The 23,962-nt window shown below is 37.7% G+C and overlaps 2 protein-coding genes across 2 annotated transcripts in view; one reads left to right on the top strand and one right to left on the bottom strand.

The window, feature by feature from the left end:
- Positions 1-18,515, top strand: part of LOC141963586 (RCC1 and BTB domain-containing protein 2) — a 36,799-nt gene extending 18,284 nt beyond the window's left edge. The window contains exons 8-13 of the mRNA XM_074913035.1: positions 1,378-1,520; positions 3,295-3,485; positions 7,047-7,173; positions 10,132-10,268; positions 10,873-11,003; positions 14,341-18,515. Coding sequence (XP_074769136.1) covers positions 1,378-1,520; positions 3,295-3,485; positions 7,047-7,173; positions 10,132-10,268; positions 10,873-11,003; positions 14,341-14,481 — 870 coding nt within the window. The 3' untranslated portion in view covers positions 14,482-18,515. The remainder of the gene's footprint in view (positions 1-1,377; positions 1,521-3,294; positions 3,486-7,046; positions 7,174-10,131; positions 10,269-10,872; positions 11,004-14,340) is intronic.
- A 1,186-nt stretch (positions 18,516-19,701) lies between these two features.
- Positions 19,702-23,962, bottom strand: part of RB1 (RB transcriptional corepressor 1) — an 84,550-nt gene continuing 80,289 nt past the window's right edge. Inside the window, exons 24-27 of the mRNA XM_074913019.1 lie at positions 23,887-23,917; positions 23,383-23,525; positions 22,878-22,927; positions 19,702-21,703 (exon numbers count right to left, since the gene is read on the bottom strand). Of these exons, the coding sequence (XP_074769120.1) occupies positions 21,630-21,703; positions 22,878-22,927; positions 23,383-23,525; positions 23,887-23,917 (298 nt within the window). The 3' untranslated portion in view covers positions 19,702-21,629. The remainder of the gene's footprint in view (positions 21,704-22,877; positions 22,928-23,382; positions 23,526-23,886; positions 23,918-23,962) is intronic.

Genomic DNA, 23,962 nt, shown 5'->3' with positions numbered 1-23,962 from the left:
ACTCCAGCCACGATGACTAACCGGTGTTTGAAGTCTAAACAAATTGTCTCCAACTGCTTTTGGACAACAGATGATTTGATTCCGTGGTTAGTTGATCTTGGGTCGTTATTACACTTTACTAAATAGCTGGGCTGTCATCAGTGTAACTGGCAAACTGAAAACTTATTTTGACTGATAGGGAATATTTAAACTAACCGCAGAGCTCTGAAAGTTTTAAATTGGTTTATCCAAAATAGAGGATACTGTCAAGAAAATGACAGATTCTGCTAGAAAACATTGGTTTGTAATCTAGTGAAAATTACAAGTGTGGTTTGAATTCTGTATCCTATGTAATAACATTTACTCAGGGAAGTTACGGATTTTATAAATATTTTAAAATAAAGTAATTTAATTACAGAGTTTTACATTCAGTTTCTGGGATGTAGACAGTAGCTTTGCTAGTAACAATTGCTTTTGGAGAATAACATAAAGTGAGTATTATTTTCCCCTGTATTTATTCTCCTGTTTAGAGAGTGTGAGTGCTCCAGTAAGTTTGACTTATTTACTATTGATTTAGTTACTACTTCATTTGCTTGATATCTATTAATACCAAGTTATAAACCTCCGATCAGTTATTTAATTTATTTATTTTAAAGCACATCACATGCTTTAATTTGATTTAAAGGATTTATTTAATTTAAAGCACATCACATGCTTCATGGATATCAGTGGACTACATGTACTTACGGTATATCTGCTTTGCAGGTTATATGAAGATATGTGAGCTAGTTTTGAACAACATCAGTGGGTTATTGATAGCCGTCTAGCTATAACAGGTTACATTAACTCATGCAGAGCAAGACCCTTGCTGTTAATTTTGCCACTGTGTATCTCTATGTGCAGCATGTGCTGCATATATAGATTGTAAAGTGGGTATTTAAGCACTAGAGCTGACACAGGGAGAGGACAGTTCTGTGTGGCTGGCAGTCAGGGAGGAGAGGAGCAGCCTGGGAGACCTCGCCTGTTTTCACAGCGGTAAGCTATTCATGTTGGAGCAGTTGCCCATAGAGCAAGGTCAGTGCGGGACAGATGATCTGCCTTTTTTTTCATTTTTTCTGCATACTGTTCAAATTTGTCATATAACTTTCCTTTTTTTTCTCAATTTCTAGCTATTCTTTTTCTGTACTCTTGAGATGATCTGGCAGGGTTTGTCACTGATACATTTTTTTTCCCTCGGTGTCACCTCATCTTTTTAATAAATGTATCTGTATTTGTAATTTTTGTACTTTCTACACTGGTATAGAATCAATAACAGTAATGTATAGCAGAACATGTATCTATCTATATTAACTTACTGTTACATAAAAATGAGATTTTTCTTTTTATTATTCTTTATAGGTTGCCTGTGGCTATGCACATACATTAGTGCTAACAGATGAAGGTCAGATTTATGCCTGGGGAGCCAATTCATATGGCCAGTTAGGTACTGGAAATAAAAGTAACCAGTCTTACCCTACAACAGTTATTGTGGATAAGGACAGGTAATACTTACAGTCTTGCAGTCAGACACTAGTTGGCATACTCTCAGAAGAGCTACAGAAAATTATGGCATTTTAAATCTTTTTTTTTTAAGAAATAGCCTATAATTTTTTGCAATGGTTCTTCTGCTAAATGTGAATGGGATTTTCACTGAAAGTGCTTGAATCCGCCCCATAACGATCCTTGTGAAAGAGAAACTGAATGTTCTGAGCCTGAATGTGCTATTTTCTGCTTCGGCTCACACTGTACTTTATAGGCCTTAATTGCAGTTTCTCTTCAGTGGTGTGGTTTCATTGTTTGAAGTCAACAGTAAAAGCTTTATTGTCTCTGAATATATGTTGTCTTTTAATATGCTACTTTTGACAAGAAGTACACACAGAAAAAATGAAGAGTGGACATCTGCAATTCTTGTTATTTCTGCTATTAAATCTGGCTCATAACCTTGGAGAGAGAGAGAAAGGGAGGAGTCCTTTCTCAGTATTGTTGCCTGAAAATTAAGCTTGGATTTTTACAAGTTAAATATTTTCCTGCGTCCTTGATGGGTAATGGGACAGTTATTTCTGTTGCTAATGTATATGCCATGTATATATGTGGCCAGAAATTTGAACCTATTTCTTACTACTGAGGTCTTGATTTTGGCTTCCTGTTGTGAAAAATAAAAAAAGTGAGATGTCCCTCTTAAACTTGTGTCTGTGTACATTATTGTAAGGAAGAGGCAACTCCTCTCTGGTGATGAGAAATGGCCCTTTTTTGAATGTTGCTATGTCTTTATGTGTGTGCTTTTGCTTAAAATGTAACTGATTTTTTTCTAGACACTTTGGCTGCAGATTAAATGTAACCACATTTTCATACCAGTTTTAATGTTGTATGCTTCCTTTCCCTTTTGTTGCCCAGAATATGAATTTCTGGTGTCAGTATTACTTCACTAAAGCCTGCAAGATTTGTACATATGGCTTTAAACAAGTTGTTTCCTAGCTATTTTCCCCAGGCAGCTGGGAAAACAAGTAAACAAGTGGCAGTTCAGACTGCAAAAACAGTGGATTGTGTAATGTTGTACGCAGTGGGAGTTTTGAAATCCTAGGATTAGTGAGATAGCCTAACATAGCAAAAATACACATAGAAACAGCTCTTAGTGCTGTTTGGTTCTAATTTTTAATTTTCAAAATGAAAGTCCATTAAATGTAAGTAATAATAATTGTATGAGTAATGACAGTTCAGTATTTTAAGTAAAAGAAGTATGTTTGAATTGTTGCTTTGTAACTTACCAAAAAGCAATCAGGAAAAAGTTTTTCATTAACATTCAATTATAAACCAAAATGCAAGTTCTTTTTTTTTTTTTTTTTTTTTTGAAACACCTCTTCATTTCCTCATTCCCTTCTTTATCTTCTCCAAGTACCTGTTCTGTACAGCACTTGCCTCACCTGCTCGGCATCACCGAGGACATTCAGAGACTTGAAACTCACCATAACTTTCTTTGAGGGAGTCAAGGGGGTCAGTAGAGCATGTGCTGCAGCAGGTATACTGCTCTGCTGCAACAGTGTCTCCTCACTCCCAAGATGCTTTTTCAATGAGAAGCTTTCACGCTATTTGAAGAAACGTTGATAACCCTTTTAATTTTGCTATGTATGATCAGAAAACATTTTTGCAATTGGAAGCGCATGCATGCTTAGAAATATCTTCTGCACCAGATATAGACAGGAGGTAGTGAGCTGCTTCACTGCATTTGGTTCTTATGAGAGTGACTTGCTTTTTTTCTTTCTTTGCTTGTAAATTCAGAGTTATAGAGATTGCAGCCTGCCACTCTGCTCACACATCAGCTGCCAAGACGCAGAGTGGCCAGGTGTACATGTGGGGCCAGTGCCGTGGGCAGTCCGTGATCCTTCCCCACCTCACTCACTTTGCCTGCACTGATGATGTGTTTGCTTGCTTTGCTACCCCCGCTGTTATGTGGCGTCTTCTATCAGTAGGTGAGCTTAAATATTTTTTGGTTTTACATCTTCTAAAGAGAATCATTAGAGCATAAAACAGTTGCACATATTTGAAGCCTAAATGTAGTTTCTTGCAAAAATTTATACTGGGAAGCATAATCATAATCATACATCGTATATATGTAAATGGTAATATGGAATTGTAAAAATTGCTAAGGCCTGGTGGCAGTGCTAAATGATTGTCTGTTTTATTGATGTAGTTTATTTCTGGGGGGAAATGCCTTGGGTTTGGGGATGTGTTTTTTTTGCGTAACCACTGAATGTTACTGTACAATGGCCAGAGGTAAAGCTGAATTTGAATTTGGAGACTTGAGGGAGCCATGCAGAATGTTTAGGAACTCTGAACCTTTCTTAGATGCCCTTAAGTAGACTATTAAGAATTGAGGGAGCCAAATTCACTTGTTCAGAATTGGCCATGGGCACTTGGAGTCTCATCACAAGTGATCATGACCTTGGCTTCTGAAGAGACAAGTTGCAATCAGGTGTTTGATTAACATTAAAGTCTGTCTTGCTGGCCTTGACTAGCAAGAGTTAAGTATATATCACTGTCTAACAGAGAGCTCATTCTTCAGCTACAAATTCAGTTCCATATTGGTTGCTAATAAAGTTACTGTCTTTGCTGACCTAATCAAAGATGAGATTCTTGGTGTTGTCTGTAGCTGTCATCTGGGAGCTTAAGCTAAAGGCTAGAATGCAGCAACTTGTTAATTTGTAATTTAAACTGTACTGAGTCCATCATGTTTCCATTCCACTTCTGTACTGCCTTTGTAATTGTTTTTGTGTTGCTGTATGCTTTTTGTCTGACAATTGTAGAACACTCTTTGCTCCCTTGGTGTCTTCTGCATGCCAAGGTAAGGAAATATGTTAATAGTACTCATATATCAGCTTTGACAGGCTAGAGAATTAAATGGAGAGTCCTGTTCTCAGGAAACTTCTTTGACAAAATTCATGTTTTAAGGCACAGTCCAAATACCCCTATTTTCTCTAAGTTGAGGCAGTTGTGTTTTCTAGGGCAGCTTGCTCAGAACTGTAATATATATGCTTAATTACTGTGGAAATTCTTAATATTCCTAATATTTGCCTACTTCTAATTAGATGTAAATTGTGTAACTGCACTAAAATCCCAGGCAATGGACATGTTCATTCCATATAAATACGTGTTTGTCAGCTCTAAGTCCTACATAAAAGTATCTGTAGCATGTTCAGATTTTTCTTCCATAAGAACTGGTTATTTTATGAAGGAAATGGGACATTATTAGGATATGTAGCTTAATCCCAAATTCAATTACGTGTATCTTCTTACATACTTTAGCAGGGATCTAGGGCTATTCAGCTTCCATTTCTTCTTGCCCCATTAAAATATTACTTCATGCTATCAGAATTTCCCCTCCACTTCTCATGCTTTTTCTTCTCAGTTTAGTGCAGAGTATTGAGGAATTTTTCAAAGGAGCATGGAGGAAGGCAAGAAGCAAAAACTGCTTCTTTACTTAATTTGTTCCTCACAGAGAAGACGACTGCCTGAGTGAGACCAAAACTGTCTTACATTTTTTCAGTGCTCCTTTCTGCAAATTCACCTTTCCTTATCTTCTTTTACAAATGCTGGTTTAGGTCAGAAATGCTGTTTAGGTCAGCTGAAAGAGTCCTGAGTGGGATTATGTATGATCATTCATGTAATTATCACCTTTATGCTGAAGACTTCCAAGTAACCCATTTATTAATAAGCACATTGCTCATTAATACTCATAGATATTCACTGTCTTCGAGAGAGTGTGGTTAAGACTACATTCATAACTATTTCCCAACACAGCTTTTATCCTCACCTTCATTGTCACCGTGATCAATGCACCCCACCTCCTTGCACTGCTTCACAGTTAGGGAGAAATTTTGGACTGTAGCAGCTACTTTTGGTTTTTGACCTTGACTTCTTGGTCCTTTTGGTAATAATGTTGCAATAGTGTAGCAACATTGTACCAAAGCACAAGGTGAAAACTTAGAGGAGTAAAAGGTTATTTCATTTTAAAACAAAACTATAATAATTTCAGATGCACTTTCAAACCCATATTCTCATATGCGCCAAGCAGCCTGTCCAGCATCCTGGCACTAAAATGTGTGTATTCAGGTGGTCTGAGCAGGGTTCCTTGTGATGACACAGGATAAAGGATGCTGGCTGTCATGTCTCCTCTATTTCTTCTAGTTTGGTGACTCTGTGCTGATTTTGGATGTGCCTTTTTGCACACTGAGAGTGACTAGTCTCTTCAAGCTGTCCCACCTTGATGAGTTGTCAGTACTGACTCACTGTTGTTCAGCTTCTGATCTACGTGTGGTGAGAATCATCAGGCAGCTGCTTCCTAGAATCTTTAACATCTGCTGAACTAGGTGCCATGGGCATCTGCCATGCTTACAGCTCTTCTCTGTTGTATCCTGGTGCTTCCACACCCAGGCATTCCCATTCATTCCCCATTTGTGGCAGTTCTAACATTTCTATTACAGTTCTTAGCACTAACTGCTGAAGAGTTTTCTTGTCTTCGTGCTTTGTCAGTATGAACTGCCTCTTAATTTCCTATCTGGTTCCCCCTTGACTGCTGTAACAAATAAAAGCACCTATTTTCCCTCTTAAGAATTTTGTAACTGAACCCCACTGTATTCAGTTTACCTCTGCTGGCTGTAGAAGTCTTCTGGAGATATGTATTAGTAGAAAACTGAATTGACAGTTAACTTTGAAGAAGAGATTCAGCTTTGCATTGGTTGTTAAAATTATTACTTATTTGGATAGCAGAGGTCTGAATAAATAAGCCACATTGTACAAAATAAGAATCAACACGTATTTTGCGGTATCATTACTTCAGAAGGGTTTTTTACTATCATTACATTGGGTTTCTCCCCCTCCCTCAATCCTCTTGCCTGTAATCCAGTGCATGATGGGATATACATACATATGACACAAGCAGGAGTATGCAGACATTCACACAGAGTGCTTCTAACACCATAAGTCTAGGGAAAACACTTTTGAATAGACTTCTAGCTGTTGGTATTTACCTTTAGGGACATCGTACTGGGCAGTTTCACTGCAAACAGTATGTTGGTTATGTAATAGCTTTATTTCTGCTGTAAGATGTCTCCTCATGGGAGCATTTGAGAAAGTCTTATTGTGATCTTTTTATTGACCTCTTAAGTATCTTATAACTAACACTTTTCACTTGGAATAATTTACTCAGTAATGACTGATAATATTTACTATCACGTGCAGCATTAAACTTCTGAGACTTAAGGGTTTTTTTCTGGCCTTATATAGATGAGTTAGATGAGTGGGACTTTTTTTTAATAGGGATATTTGTTTGAAGTAGGAAACTAGTAAGGACTGAAGAAAGCTGCTCTTTATTTGTTTTTCTTGAGGGTTCATACTGAACACATAGTCTGCTGGGGTTTTCTACTAGCCTTAAAAAGATGTATTTATTAAGAGTGTTAATTGCTGACAGATACCCAGGATGTTCTCATGAGAGATACTTGTATTACTGCTTCCTATTCCCCTTTTTATTCTAGAGCCTGATGACCATCTAACAGTAGCTCAGTCACTAAAGAAGGAATTTGACAACCCTGAAACTGCAGACCTGAAGTTTCTAGTGGATGGAAAATACATTCATGTGCATAAAGTTCTTCTCAAAATTAGGTAAGGCACAAACTGTTTAGTGTAGTGCACTGTGCTGAGTAATTACTGCCCAAAATTCTTCATTTATTCTTACAAACTGCCTTTTCCTTCAGCTATGGGATTTACCTGCTACTCTTCACCGTTACTCTTTTTTCCTCATTTTCTCACTGTTCGGAATTTATCAAACATGCTGCTTACTAACAGGCTTTTCATCACTTTCCTCCTGACATGTATCCTCTTCTGTGCTACCTAAATGACCCTGATTTCTAGTAACTTTTTTTTCTACTGAGGAAAAGGCTCATTGCTTTCTGCTGCTTTCCCAGTAGTTTGGATCAGTTTTTCCTCCTTTATGTGCTTGGCTTCCTCCACTGGGGTGATTTGAGGGTTTTGTGTTTATTTTTACCTGCCTTTCCTTGCACAGGACCTTTCAGTTGTTTCAGCAACTTTAGTAGATGCTCTTCAGATTTTTTTTTTCCTTTTTTGTCAGATTTCTTTATCCTACTTGTTTTAAACCTTCTTATCAGTGAATCTGAACTTTAAGCTGGCTTTTCTTTTTGTTTTTACAGCTTTTTGCAAGATAACACCACTTTACAGTGAGATTTGACATACACAGTTCTACAGAGTAATCACATTGTTATTAACATGCAGCGATTAGTTTGTTCATGCTCACACAGTTTCTACTAGGATATTGTAGAGGCACTGCTTACACATCTCTTCTGTCTTGCTAACTGCTTCATCCTCCTCATTGTTCCAATATTTTTATTCTCTTTGCTTTTTCTTTCTCAAAATGATTGGCTATCTCATACTGCTTATCACCACTTTCATCTTACTACATTTATTCCTGTTAGTGATTTCTTGTATATTACTGTATAAAATTAAAGTTCCTTGTTAATTCTTGCCTGCCCTTTTTTTTGGCCTTTTCTGTTTTCCTCTTACTACTCCAATTACCCATTTTACTATTTTCTTCCCTTTGCTGGTTTCACTGCTTGTGCATTACACCCGTGCCTATAGTCCACCCTTTGTTTAGAATGCCACATGCCCTTCATCAGATACTGCTTCAAATCTTGTGTATCCCCAAAATGTTTCTGAGGGTTTTTTTCCTGATAATCAAACTATATGTATCTTTGCCTTATTTCTTTTTTCTTGCTCTACTTTTCTCAGATTATATGGTATTTTGGGAAGGATATGTGCCTAATTCTAAGATGGATTTAAATGTATGGCATTATCAAAATAATATGCAGGAATAATAAAGCATCAGGCACAACCTGTAGAATTAATATGTTCTTTAAGCCTTGTAGTCTCATGATGCAGCTGGACCAGAGTAGGATGTATTTAACATGGTGTTTTGCAGCATTCAGCTTGTTCCATAGCGTTGTCATAAATGCAGTGCTGGTAAAAGTTCCTTTGCATTATCCAGTCATTTCTTTACTACTTCTGAAGACTTTTTTCCATCTTGTTCTGTGCCTACTGTTGAACTAGATTGTACCATTGGTGGTCATTAGTTTGCAATGGCTGTGACATGGCTGGGCAATGCCCAGCTGGGTGGGGCTGGCTGAGGAACATACTGCCTGCAGAAGGAGATACGTATGAGTCTGTGGGTGGGATTCATCAGCTCTGCGTTTAGCCAAAATTAGGTGTCTGGTCTCTCTACTGAGAGAGAGAAAGAGACAGAGGCACTCCAAAGGATAAGTCACTCCAAGGTACTTTGGAGACTGAAGGATGAGTATCAACTGATTCTTATTTATTTACTTATTTATTTTGAAGGGAGCAATGTGCACCACCTTCACTGTGACTTTTTACTTTTGTGTGGTGCCACTGGGGCAACAGACCATTCCCAAGGTCTGTTCCATGGCTGGATGGATAACGTGGTTGCCACCACTTAACATGAGGTTCTGGGAGACAAAGCAATAGGGTTTGGTCTGGCTCTTCCAATCCCAGAATGTGGTACAAGGGGTGGCAGAAGCTAGATACTGACTTAATTCTTTATTAATTTGACTTTATGTTTATTTATTTTATTTTAAAAAATACTAAGAATAAAAATTCTTTAAATAACCAGTAAAATAAAATGTGGAAAAGGTAAATTAAGTGATAAATAATTATATTTGTATCTAAATTATGCTGTCTTTATGATGTAGACTTGTCCCAGCATCATTAAAAGGAAACCAAACTACGTTTTACATAAAAGTTTTAGTAAAAGAAAAGCAAATGCTGATGCGGGAGAGTTAGACAGTAAATACTGTAGTATAAAAGAGTCAAATTAAGTTGTGGCTATCATCTGAGGTGGTGATGTTAATTTCCATCAGCAAAATTTTGAAAACAATTAAAATGTTACAGGATGCTTTTTAGGGAGCAGTAAGTTACAGTGAGTTGTAAGTTACAGCGAACTCTTAAGTTGCAGAGTACAGCTATCAAAGCCAGTGATTTTTCCTTGTTTGTATATTGTCAGTCACAAATGTATTCAGACTTGTAAGAAAAAGGTGACGAAAGATCTGGGTGAGAGTGTCTTCCCTTTAAATATTTTAATCCTTGAGAATAATGATTACATTCAGTGCTAAACTGTGTATGGACTCTGACACTGAAAGAAGTGTTATCTAAGATATTAATGAATTCCCTCCTCCCTAGATCATGCTGGAGAAAGCAGGTTGAAATGTGAGAATTGTATAACTTAATTGTAAACTTTATCTTTTATAAGCCAGGTAATAAAATTTTATAGTTTATGTATAACGTATTCAAGAAAATCACATCAAAACCACATGGACCATCCTTAAAGATAATGTAAGTAGAAGGAAAATTCTGAATTATATATATAAGGTTTAAAGAAATAAAGGTATTCAAACCAAGAAATGATGTAGCTAGAGTTGATGGTTGTGTATTTAGACTGTTACCACTTCTGTTTTTTGTTTATTTTTACAAACTTGCTGAAGCTCATCTTTCAAGCTTAACTCTTTACAGTATATAGACTTTGTCCATGTTTTGTAGGTGTGAACATTTTCGTTCCATACTGAATAATGATGATGAAATTATAGAAATGAGCGAATTTTCTTATCCTGTTTACCGAGCCTTCCTGGAATACCTGTATACAGACAACATTAGGCTCCCTCCTGAAGATGCAATAGGTATTTGCCATAAATGGAAATAACTGTAGGTTACTGTTTCTGAAAAATTCAATTTGTTTGTCATAACAGGGTGAAGAAAGCAGAGCTTTCTTATTTTAGTTTTATTAGCACTTTCTGGCAGGTGTCAGGAAGAAGGGATGCAGTAGCAGGAAACATGCTCAGGGAGAATGAGTGGTGGGAATGCAGTAAGATTAAAGATGCAAAATGTTCAAAAAGAACTCATTGTTTCTCATATTAAGAACTTTTTTCCTTAAAAATGCACTAATGCCATCCTAAAACTTTTCTGTTTGAGTAGCTGTGGTGATTTGATCATGAATGAAAAGGGAGCTGTTCCCCATGTGCATTTACGAGGATATAAATCCCTAATTGATACCTAGAATGAGATACAATACAGGGAACGAGAAGACAGAACACTTGAAATGTAATAAAAGGGTCCCTCTTTGATACATCTTTTAAGGACCTTCAAAAACGCACACGTCATCTAGGGAAAAAACAGAACAAATCTTTCATTAATTCAGCCTAAATCAATAGGGTAGTTGATTAATTTGAAAAGAAATTAATATGTTGTGCACCAGGATAGTTAAAGCTCTATGAATTTTCACAGGACTGCTAGATTTGGCAACTCTGTATAGAGAAAACAGATTGAAGAAGCTTTGCCAGCAAACTATCAAACAAGGCATTTGTGAAGAGAATGCCATTGCTCTTCTTTCCGCTGCTGTCAAATACGAAGCTCAGGTAAGAACTTGCCAGGCAAACAGTTGTTTTCTGAGAAATGAAACTGTTTATATTAAGCATAACTGCATTTAACTGATGGGGCATGATTAGGACAGTTCCCCTTTCTGGCTTCCCAGATGTTTGTTTTCCACTTTTTAAGCTGTAAAAAAAAAAAATGCAGCTACTAGTGTTTTCTTCCTGGCTGTTTGGCTTGCACCTGTGAGTCAGGATTCTTAATCTGCTTCCTGCCTTGTCATCGAGCAAGGCATGGCATGCAAATTTCTCACTGCAATTTACCTCTTCACCTTTGGATTTTGCATTGCTTATTCACTTCCCGTTCTCCACCTGATCATTTTTCCCGCCAGTGTCTGGTACAGTCATTCTGGTACTGCCTTTTACAGGCAGTGGCAGAATTTACAATTAAAGTCCCTCCATGTTTACACTTGTGCTTATATAAAAAAATCCACTTTTGCCATGTTGTTTACAATGACTCATGCTGACATGCAACTAATTACCTATTGTTATTCCTCTCCCCATATCCTGTCATCTGGTCTGCCCTTGGCTCTGGAGTGTTTCACTAGCACTCAGCCTGTTATCAACAATACTGCAAGCGCTTTTTTTGTAAACAGACAAATGCTTTCAAAGATGTTTTCCTTCTCAGCTTCTTAGTGCTGTGCTGATTGTGGAAATAATGATGTGGTGGGTTTTATTATTCAAGACGTCTGCGTATGTATTTTAGACTTAGTAGCCGTTGTTATAACTGAGCATCTTAGTTGAGAAGTCCTCATCTTTCTGTTCAAGAGCTCTTCCACTTTACAAGAATAAAATTAATATAGACAAACAGAAGATTACCTACTAGAAGAGCCATAATATGTAGGTTGGAAAGAAGTCAGTGAGGTTTGTAAATTGAAAGAGGGGATAACATCAGATTAGTAGATAAGAAGATTATCAGCTGCTGGTTACAAGGCTGTTGTAAACAAGGTGTATCGGTAATGGAAGGCATGAACAGCTGAGGCAAAGAGGAACTGTGTTTTTCATGTGTTGTGGTGGTAGAAGCCCAGCATATCAGGGAAGACTGGACAGGAAGGGAAGATCCCATAATTTGATTCTCCTAACAGTAGAAGTTTTCATTAAAAGTTTACTCTGGAGTTTCTCCTCTTACAAGCTTTTCGACAGTTTCGAACATCTTCAAAGCAGAAGTACCTTTAGTTGACCTGTGTCAGGTGAAGTAATTAAAGAATAGTTAAAGATACATCTAGGTGTACTGTGAAGTACTAAAACTGGCCTGGACAAAGTACTAGAGTTTATAATGGCTGAAACACAATAAAAGGGATTGGCTAGATGACTAAATATATGTTATCTTCCTCTTCCTTCTGTGCTTCAGTATACCTAGTATTCTTTCAAAACAAGTAATACTTTAACATGCTCATCAGATGATGCATTGGTTCACCTGCCCCAGGTGCAGCATGTGCCAAACTCAGGAGTGCACTGTTGCCCTTCTCCCTACATCCACAGCTCAGAAAGGGCTATAGTAGAACTGCTTCAGAGGAGCACAGCAAGGACTTCTTTATCAAAGATGTGGGACAGTCTCTGTCTAAGGAATCATGAAGTAAGACAGGATCATTTAGCGTACTTTGTTAATATAGTTAAAAATTGGTTTGAGAACCATGTGCAGTGTATCAGGACTTCAGTAGAAAACTGTCCAAAGAAGGATTATGAAAGAGGCCTGATCTTTTTGAAGTTTCAAAAGATAGAATTAATTAAATTTTTTTGTCATGAAATGTGAACACTGCAAGTGAAAGTTTATAGTGCTGTCATCTGCCATTAACATATCAAATTAATTGGAGACTGACTTGGCTCTTGTGTACATCTGTTGGGATTAAAAATGTTTGAGAATATTTTGTCCTATCCTGAGAAAATATAAAGAGTTGCTTTTTAAAGCATATTTCTAATATACACTAGCAAATGTTAGATTAATCATCTTCTATATAACAGAATTAAAAGCCAGTATTTCTTGAAACTGCAAAATTAGTGACCAGGAGTCTATGATATCTATGGACCTCTTCATGGATCAGTACCAGAAAAGGCAGCTGTTGGTTTTATTTAGTGTAAAAATTCACACAGTGACTGTAAAGCGACCCGTGTTCTGGCAGTAGCAGTTCAGAGGACTGCTGAAACTTAAGCTGTCATTGTCTTTGGTCTTCTCCATTTTTTATTTCTTCTTCTATTCTCATTCATTTTATTGCTTTTACAGTAGTTTTTGATGAGAGATACAATTTACTTCTGTGCATTGTTGCTACCTTATTTCTTTTTAAAGGATATTTTGTGATGTTTGACCTCTGTTAAAACTCTAGTTACACCTTGACAGGGGCAATAGACTTGAAATATTAAATCTAAGGAAAAGGTTTCAAAAGGAAATGCACAAGTATTCTGCTAAATTTCTTTTTACTAATTAATCCCTGGCTGCAATGTTTGTACAGTTAACAGAATTAAACTGACATGGATTAAGAGACCTCTTTTTGCTGTAACCCTTGAAGAGTTTATAGATCACGGCTCATACTGCCAATTTAGACTTACCTTGCTGCTGGCTCCAGCTCTGCTTGCTGCAGAAGGTAAATAATTTTCCTTCAACAGCAAGTTGTTGCATAGGAACCAGCTGAAGGGGATTGACCCAGTGCATGGAGAGGATTGCCACTGTTGTGAAGCATTTGAGTGGGCAAAATTTTTGTGTGAAATCATGGTTGTATGGCTTAACGGCTTGTACCTATCCTGTGCTGAGTATCTGAGCAACTTAATACAGCAAGACCAGAACGAAACAACCACTTTTGCTATCTAGGAGTTCCAGTTCCTAGGTAGGGGGGTCACAATTCCTAGGTTCACCATGAAAGACACATGTATCCTACCTAGCACCCAGTATGTGCTCTGTGAGCATTATCAGATGATACATTATATTTTGCATCAAATGTAACAACAAATATTACAACATATCTGCTGTTTTTCACAGGACCACTACTAAGTGCAGGAAGGAAAATAAAAGAGTTATGAATGCTCTAGTATGTGGGGAAGGTTGATGGTTTCACTTATTAATAACTTTTCTCATGAGCTCAGTAAATGTGATGGAGTTTTACAATTCATTTAGATGGCTACTCCTGTTTTCTCAGAGGGGGTTTATTGAATAGTTTGTATGAACAAAATTCACTCTATCACTTGTGATCTAATCAAAATGATCAGAAAAGGGATTGGTAATGTGACCAATCTGGTAGATTCTCTGCTAATTAAGTGGCAGATTTGAAACAGAAAAACAATAATGATAATTTTTCTGTCATTCATATTACAAATTATCTTACTTTGTTCGTAGGACTTGGAAGAATTTTGCTTCAGATTTTGCATAAACCATTTAACTGTTGTTACACAAACTCAAGGCTTTGCAGAAATGGACCACGATCTCCTGAAAAACTTCATTAGCAAAGCAAGTAGAGTGGGAGCATTCCGAAACTGAGGTCTGACTACCACCAAGCTGAAGAGCATGTCCTCTTCCCTCCTGGAAATACTTCTGATTTGGAGAACTTATCCACGGTCAGAATGTGCAAAGGTTTGGAAAGACTGACTCTGTCCACCAGCTTAGGAAATGTATAAAAGTCTGTTAACATAGAGGTTTTGTAAAGATGGCTACAGCATAGGTGGATGGTGAGAGTTCATTGCCAACAGTCAGAATTTAACAACAAGAATCTAATGCAGTAACTACCCTTTCCCACTTAAAAGTCAAGCAAACTAAGCTATCATTATCTTGTCTGTCTGGTTTCAGTTCCTTTTTTTTTAAACATTTGGGTTTAATGGGACAGTGACCTGTTTGCTGCTAAAACTTTCATAGTATACTTTTATCACCAAACTAAGTTAATATGCCATAGTGGACTTCTTTGTGCCTGGTTTAACATCTGATGAAAATACAGACTTGTTTTTCTGAATATATGATAAAGTAATAAATTCTTTAGGATGAGAGGCTTTCTGATTGGTAGGAGATGTCTCACTTGATGTTTATTTGGAGTGTAAATACATAAGCCCTGAAGAGCTTCAGCTGGATATTACAGTTTTGAGTTCCTGGCACTTGTGTCCATTGTTCTAGACAGAATGAAAAAAATCTTCCTTTCCATTACACCAAGAACCTTCTCCAGCACCCCAATGGGCCAGGAAGCATTCACAGTATTTGTCTGGATGTGTATTGTGCTGTGTGTTTTGGTACTCAGAAAACCGTCTGGTTGCTTGTTACCAAGAAAAATAAACCCAAACAAAATCTCAAGGAAGGGGAAATTCCACTTGAGGTTTGTTTATTCCTGCTTCACTGTCTATCCCCAGATAGATTATCTTAAGAAAAACAGAGAAAAAGTTTTGAAGTGATAAAAAAGGGTCTTGCAGTTAAATCATGAGCAAAACTCACATTATTTTCCATGTGGCAATAAGGACACCTTGTCCAAATACATTGTTTCAGGTTCTCCTTTGGTCAGTGCTGTGAGGTGACCATACCCCTTACCTTACATGCCCGGTTTAGGTGAGAGTTGCCCTCTGGACATGCCTCTCTCTCATCGTGGACCATCAAGGGCACCGCATGGCTAAGGTAGAGTAGATGCTTAATTTCTAACTGACTGAAGTGAGTTAAGATGAAACCCTGCAGAGTGTTGCGCAGAGGGAAGTTTGCCCCATTACAGAAGATGCTGAGCTCGTGAAGCATTTACTTGAATTTTCAAATAGGCAACTGTGAATTAACCCTGAGAAATTCTTTTTCTTAGAATTTGACTAGGTGCAGTGGCTTTAAGTGCCTTTTGTAGTATTTTATAAATGGAGAAGGCAAGAAGCTGGGTGACTAGGCTCAGTACACTAATATAATTAGTCATGCAACCTTCCTTTAGATCCTTGCTGTGCCGCAGAATCCTTCAATGACTTTTTCTAATCCTCAAATGTGGTTTTTAAGAACCTAATTCCCTTAAATGATCGCAGCCTCGTTTTCCTCATTTCTGAAGTAGAAATAATTGTTCTTTATTATATTGGAGGATCATTCCTCAAACAATCCTGTTCCCTGAGGAGGAAAAGGAGAAGCACTTCCTCAGAGAAGATGAGTAGTGCTTCTCTTCACATCAGTCCTGGCAGGTGTGAGTGGAAGGGTGAGGCATGCAGACAGTAGAATTCACTTAGGAAGAAGACCATAAACAAATTATTTTGGAAAATGCTGTGGTAAAAAAAAAAAACGTGTTTGAGGTATTTGCCTCAGATGCTCACTAGAAAGATATTGGATCATCTACTGCTAATAAACGTGTTCTGCCACCCCCTCAGTGACTAGTACAACTTCTTCCAGCAGCATAAGCCTATACTTCAGTGGCTGCGTCAGTATTTTGTATTCAAATGGAACTGGTCAAAAACTTGCCAGTACATAATGCAGTTTCACCAAAAGCACAACTTCCTTGGGGGCTGAGATCAGTTTTGGTAGGTTTGTGTTGAAGAGCACTTGACTCAGGCACACAGATAGAGGTTAATGCTGACAGTAAAACAATATCACGGTAGGGCAAAACTTTTCTGCAAACTTTATATGATATAGCCCAGCACTAATAATGCCAAAGCATAGACACACGGCAATTCTACATAAGCCAAGGCTGGGGAATTCCAGATGTTTTGGTTAAGCCAGGGATGGCTGAAGTCTCTGCCCCTTTCCGTCCTGGGCTTAAGAATTGCCAGATTCACCTGCCAGCATTTTCTTAGCTGTAGCAGCACAAAGAGGTTGCACCCCCATGGCCCAACCTAGGGATAGCAGCTTGTAGGGGATCCTGCCCCACGCAGGGCCCTGTGCTGGCTCACAGCCTCGCTAGGAAATGGAACCAGCTGGGCACCTGTGCCGCTTACAACTGCCTTTCAGTTACTCAGGCCCTCCCAAGAAACATACTATAAAACATGTCTCCGAAAGTTTCTGTTGTTTTACTTAACCAAACCAAAACCATAAATGTGAAATCACTGTTTTTAACTCAACATCTGATCAAAATCCTTCCCTGCTCCGTGAAGAGCCTGGCTCCCTGCAGACACCGCTCCACGCAGCGATAGCACTGGAGCGTGATCCCGCACTCCTAAACTGCTTCAAGGTCATAACACAGCAGTTCAACAAATACTGCAGTCACAACGGCACGCTTTCTTAGCAAGGCTTTTTTTGGCTTAATATAACCAATAGTGCCATTTTTTTTTCCAATTTATTTCCTTCCTGCTCAATTTCCAACCTACTGTAAACACTAAAGCCTAGTTGCAATTTCAGAGTAATTGACAAAGCCTGTGATTTTGAGATGCAGCATCTGTGGCCTGACTGAGAGTGATTCTAAAGATCCAGTGTGTCAGTGCTGGCTTTTATTCATGCACTATGTATCATCTGACCTGGATGTGGTAGTATTACATTCATAGACATTTATTTTTTTAAACTTTCATTGCATGCACTTTCCTTGGCACTTAAAGGACAATGTTTAAAAAACCGTACTGGCTTAGGTGGTCAATGTGGATGCAAATATGTGTCTGAAACCCAATCCTGGGACACTTTAGAAGACGTTAGGGACGCATTTTACCATTGTGAGATGGTCTGCAACTTACGTTTGTGGATCTTGCAGGTTAAATACATACTTAAATACTGTATTGTTCTGTTTCAGGACATCACAGGCAAGAAGGTATTTGTTAAAAGGTGAAAATAAGGTCTAACATAAACTGTATTTGGGGTTCAAATAAAGAGGGATGTTCCACTCTGCAGAAAGGGAACCAGGTAGGTAACTTTCTGAATCAAATGGAATTTGAAAGAAAAAGAAATGACCGGGATAGGGTCATTTAAAGGTTCTCTTAAGTTAATGAAGCTAAGAGCCAGCATTGCATTGTCATCTAGTACCCACCTCTAGAGTTTTGTTACAATGCCCAATAACTATGTAAACGGCTGTTTTTATATAATCTAAACAATTTCCATGGGCTTTACCTGTAAAACAAAGCTTTATTTACCCCAGAGACGGGACTCACTGGCTACCACCTAATGTAGAAAGTTTACAGTCTGAACATAAAACTATGTTTTGATTTCTTGTTTCTTTATAAACTTGCCTGGTTTCAATAGACCATTAATAAAAATGTCATAATATTTAAAAAGTATGAGTGGGACTTTTTTCCTTTCTTTTCAGTAGAGCAAAGAAAGTCTGACATTTGTAAACTGAGTTGACTATGTAGTTAGTAGTGTGGGGAAAAAAAAGAAAACAGAGGTATTATTTCAGAGACATACTTTAAAGACTGTTTTGTGTTCTTCAGGAAGTAACTGCCACCAGATAAAGTATTTGTAAGCACAATGAAAACTGAATCTGAAAAAAAAGAGCTGGAGAATTTGCATAAGTGTATTTCCACGAAATTAATGCCCTAGTGACTTAATGATTAATGAAATTGTCCTCAAAACCAAAACAGTAACTGTTTCTGAAGCAAATGACCAGCTTGCTTGTTATATTTTAAAATATTTCAAACTTGTGCTTCACACGAGTATCACACAGCCATAATCTTCTCCAGCTCTTTCACATTTGATACAGGTCTCTTCCTGCAGCCACTCCTATACCTGAAAACATGTAATTTACACATTCTGTGACATGTAAGAACATTTGGAAATGGGACAGCACCAAGAGATTAAGGTATAAAGCTACAAAGAAAGAGGCTGGGAGTCAGCTCATCCATCTCAAGATGGCAACACAGGCAAGCCAAGAGACTAAATTCCCCTTCGTGCCAAAGGAGAGAAACAAGCCTCTCTGAGATGCCATTCACCAGACCTTATTTTACATATACATCGTAGGTAGACACAAGTTTTCTCCACTCTGATTAGATGGGTGGTGCAATCCTTACCATTAGGCATCTGGGATACCCATCCAATTTTCTGTCCAACTCTTCTGCTCTGAATTCTGATTTTCTTTTTTCCTGAAGCAGTTTCAATATTCTAGCTCACTTTGAACACAGTATAAGAAAAGTACCTCAAACATAGTAAGATTTCCAAGTCTGATAAAACAACATTGGTTTCAATACACATCTACCTGCTCAAGACGCTAAAAATGTGTTTTCAGAGGGGTCAAGGACAGGCAAGTCAGCCAGTGCACTTTGTGCTCTAAGCATTGTCATGAACACTGATGCTATAAATAGCACTGCAAGTTCAATGGCGTCCTGAGTCACGGGCACCTATGAACTCTAATAAACAATGACAAGGAGCCTGCGAGGCTTCTGCGCCTACAGCCTGACACCCAGCCCAGAAAGCCACAGCAGCTTACGCTGCAGTTTTGACAATCCTGGGCTGTTTTCAGCAGCTCTGAAAGCAAATGAATCAATTATGAAAAACAGGGTGGTGAAATGATGGGAATGCTTCTAAATGTGGACACCAGCTCCTCTGAAGGACTGCCTCAAGCACCTCTGCAAGTGGGCCTGTGTCTGCCAGAAGCATTACCAACGATAACCCTGAACAGAAGGCCTGGCAAGAACAACATATCCAGAACATCCTATGAAAACTTCTGAAGGTAGCTCCAAGCCCAATGGCACAACTACTTGGGCCTCTGCACCAAGAGGGAATCACTGGAGATGGAGTGACCTCTGCTTGTACCAGCTGCAGAATCATGGTGGAAGTCAGATACAGAAAGACATCATTACCATATGAAGTCACCTTCCCATCCAATAAAAGAAAATTACCAACTATAAATATTTTAAAAGCTATTTTATTTATCTTGAAAGGAGAGAAACTGATTAGTTGTATAAAATATTATCATATATTTAATGTAAAGCCTTCAGTCTGTTTGAACAAAAAAAAAATACACTGTCACAGTAAAGAAACAATGAATCTGTTAAGTACTGGACTCTGTAATATCACCCTTCTAGCCAAAGGATCATGAAAAACTTCAACTGCTGTAACAGAGCTTACGATCAGTGTGCCACAATGTTAACATATACTTTGTCTGTAAAACTGCAAAAACTGAGAAAATAAACATAAGGTACTCTTAAGGCTTCTGCACATTTTTCAGGAAGAAAGTTGAAGCTATACTGAGACTAAAAAAACCCCTCGATTTTATTTTAAAATTCATGGACAAATCAGTGCACTGCTTGTAGAATTTTTAGTAGTTCCAGGATTAGCTTCTGTTCAACACAAGAACTGATCTTTAAAAATGGACTACTGTAGGTATTCTAGGATCAGCCAAACAATTTCTACATAATCTACCTGGAGAACATGTGGTTTTAAAATGTTTGTGTAATGAATAGCATGCTTTTCTACTATAACCGTTTTAATTTAAGTAGCTACAAAAGCTAATTTCATAAAAATGGGTAATTTTAAAGTAAGACTTCATTTATTTACTTAATCCACCGGAAGTAGAACGTGCTCTCCTAACTGGCTATTTTGCAAACACCATGTCATTGCAAGAAAGTCCAGTATCTGCATCAGTAACAAAAAAAGTTGGGGGTTGATTTTATTTTTTTTTTTTTTGCTAGTTGCAACAGTTCATATGTTGCCTACTAAACTCTGCCTTTTCAGTAAAATAAGGCAGACTGATTTTCCTGACATTGGCTCATTAAGTTTTGCTTTTTTGCAGATGCTACAGTAAGGCCAACAGGAGATTCCCTGTGCTTTTAGACACCAGTCTACTCTTACCTGGAACCCAACTGGAGACACTCAGCTTTCAGCTATAGGAAAGAGGTTGTTTGATGCCTGTTTCTCAAGCTATTTGGTTTGGCTACAGTTAGGTGAAAATTTAAAGAAATCACAAAAATTCTACATTGTTAGAATTTTAAGATCTTAGGTGTACCAAGCAGGACTTAGGTTTGGGGTGCTTTTTCTTTTCTTTCTTTTTTTTTTTTTTTTTTAATAATTAAGATTTTCCAAGAAAAGAAAATGCACCTCAAGTACTCTGCAGATAGGAAGAAGCTTCAGTTTCTGGGAGGAATCTCTCTGGGAGTCACATTCCATGAAATTCAAACTGAGGGACAGTGTAACTGCCCTCTGAAATTACACTGGGGCAAGAGCTGGGGAGGGAGAACTACAAAACACTAACTACTGGGTTCAGTAGTACGGCTACATAATGAGTTCAGTTTGAATTCAGGCTGCAATTCTAATGTGAGGCCCTGACTGCGAGATCTATGACTGCAGTGCTGTTTAAGTTAATGGGAATTTGATGTGCTAATTATATACAGAGACAGTAATCTTTGCAGTATCTGGCCCCTCATTTTCAAAATTTGCAAGTAATGAAAATCTAAAAATGAAATCTAAGAAACAAAATTAGTGCATTTCAAATCATTCTAGCTAACATTTTGTCTTCAGACAGAAAAACTCAATCCAAGTAGACTGAATTGGCTTAAATCAGTAATGTTGCAATAGGAAACTAAGACACCTTCCAAGTCTGTTTTTAAAATCCTCAAAAAAATATATAAATTAAATTCAGTGGCTTACATTGTATATATGCTACATCATAAGGCAAAGTATCATGAAAAACATGTAAAAAATTTATTAAAAAGTCCAAACGCTTTCAACTAGCTGTTTGGAATAAAAAGCAACTAAAAAAGCAACTCAATTAATGAAGGCTGTAAAATGAAAACAATCTAAGAGGGCCTGCAGTGCAGCCCCTGGTCCTGAGTAGAATCTCACTTTTCTTCACTGGCTGAGGTATCATTTCCATCATTCAGTTTCTGTTTTTGCATTCTTGTTCGAGTAGATGCTAAAAAAGACCACACCACAAACAAAACAAAAGAAGAATGAAATTAATTACTTTCTTCAGAATTACTTTGAACATGTATTGTATTGTAAAAATTTGTAATGAGACAAGGAACAGAAGTACACTCTTCTAAATAAAACAAATCTCTCATTTTAAACACGTAATTCTGAGCAAGAATTGCTGAAACAGCTCAATCTCACATATCTTAAGAACTTCATTCCACCTGTTCACTCAAGTTTTCATTGTTTCTGTACCCTCACTTTGTTTTCACCCTCACAGCAGGCAGATGAAGTGCATAATGTAGGGATCTCATCTCACTGCTAGGCAGATGCTGTGGGCTGAGCGGCCCCCACATCCCAGAGCCAACGTGCCCAGGAAATGCCTTTTCCCCCCTTTTCCCTTTCTCCATACTTATACCTATCTTGATGAGCAAACACTTGCTAGATAAAAATTTTTTAATGGGCAAATCCGCTCAGCTACAGAGCTCAGATTCCCCCAGAGTGAGAATGCCTGGTCAGACCAAGTGTGTTCCTTCTCAGAAGCAGAAAATACAACTCAGATGTGGGGATGGGGCTGTTTTGCTTTTCTAAGATTTGCTAAGATAAGCTAAGATTTGAGTTTCATTTCAAAGACAGAAAAGTGGTCCCATAAGATCCAAAAGAAACGCTGATCCACAGTAGAAGAGCCTCAGCAGTCTCAGGCATTTTAGTATAAAAAGATAGCAAAGCAACAGAGAAATTACATACAATTTTCTTGTATATAATTCTCCTTTATTATATTGTAATTGCATAAAAAGGTGTTCCAGTCAACTAAATGTTGCTGCAATTACTACCTACTTCTACCTGCAAGCTCTCAGCTAAGGGTCTGTAACCAGGACAAATGGAAAAGCCTTGGCATGCATTTAATTCCATTGTTTAGGAAAAAGGTGTCATGCTCATTTTCTTATTCACATGTAATATAGCATCTCCTATGCTGCCGTGCCATTTAACATCCTCAAAGGCTGAGGATTTTCATTATATGATCTGCATTTTCAAGATCAAATGGAGCAAGTACAAAAAACCAAGCAAGTTACTGAAATGACATCTGTGCTGAGCATTTTTTATGGGAGTGGGCACAAACTGTTTTATCCAAGGTACTCATTGCTGTGCAGTTAATGGAAAAAAACCCAAACACTCACTCATTTCTGCAAGCTTTTGTTGGAACTTGGACTCCTGGGGTAGGTGTTTGCTGTAGACAGAAAGCATATGATTAAGCAGAAGTTAGAACAAATAACTTTTTATCCTCATATAATCTAACTTTAAATCAAGGTTAATTCTTTTCAGTGCTATTGCCTTCTTTACAGAGATGCAAAGTCTTTTTTCATCCACACTAAATTCAAGAGTTGCTTGATTTCTTGTATGTCTAAAAAAATTGAGGTTTGTTTTTTAAAAGACTGACTAAAGACAACAGCGTGGTTTAGCACTCAGCAGTAAAACTGTGATGCTGGATGTACAGGCACTGAATAAATCTTTGCTTCTGACCTCAAAGCATCTAACTGAAAAGTATTATGCTACTGTCTCTCTAATGTATTTACTAGAGTTCGCAAATGAACAGAAGTTAGGATGTCAGGAAGAAGTTAGCGTGGAAGGCCCTGAGAACCAAATACATGTAAGATTACTGAAAAGCCAAGAACAATCTTTTACCTTCCATCTGCTTCGTCTTGCCCTTCTATATCAAAGCGCAGCCTCTTCAGTGGCTTAGGAGCAGTGCTTACTTCTGCACTGCGTTTTAGCTGGCAGTCACTGTTGCACACCATCTGGTTTATTTTTTGAAACTTTTCAGAAGTCTGAAATGACGACAATAGGGAAAGAATTGTCAATACATTCTGAAACTACTCAAACGTCCCAGATTATCCACTAAAAAACTTAGAGTTCTAAAACTGCAGTTTAAGAACTCTACCTTCTCTCAAAGCAACTAAAGAAAAAAAAAACATTTTAAAACAATGCAAAACATTTTAAAAGTGAAGTCTGGATATTTGAAAGGAGTTAACAGAACACCCCTGTAACCTTCGTGCTTACAGATTCCATAAAACACTATGTTAAATTAAGAGACACTCACTGGTCAATTCTATGGGTGCCAGCAGGCTATCCCATTCCTCCAAAAGTTACATGCATTCAAAACCAGACATTAAAAATGTTAAAACTCACCCCAAAAGATTCACCAATTGACACCAAAATTCTGCCAAATGAAGAAAAGAAGCATTTAAGATTAAGCTACATTTAA

The sequence above is a fragment of the Athene noctua genome, chromosome 1 (genome assembly GCF_965140245.1).
Source record: "Athene noctua chromosome 1, bAthNoc1.hap1.1, whole genome shotgun sequence".
In the NCBI taxonomy this organism is placed as follows: Eukaryota; Metazoa; Chordata; class Aves; order Strigiformes; family Strigidae; genus Athene; species Athene noctua.
Note: the sequence above shows the minus strand (reverse complement) of the source record. Positions and strands in the feature narration are given on the sequence as shown.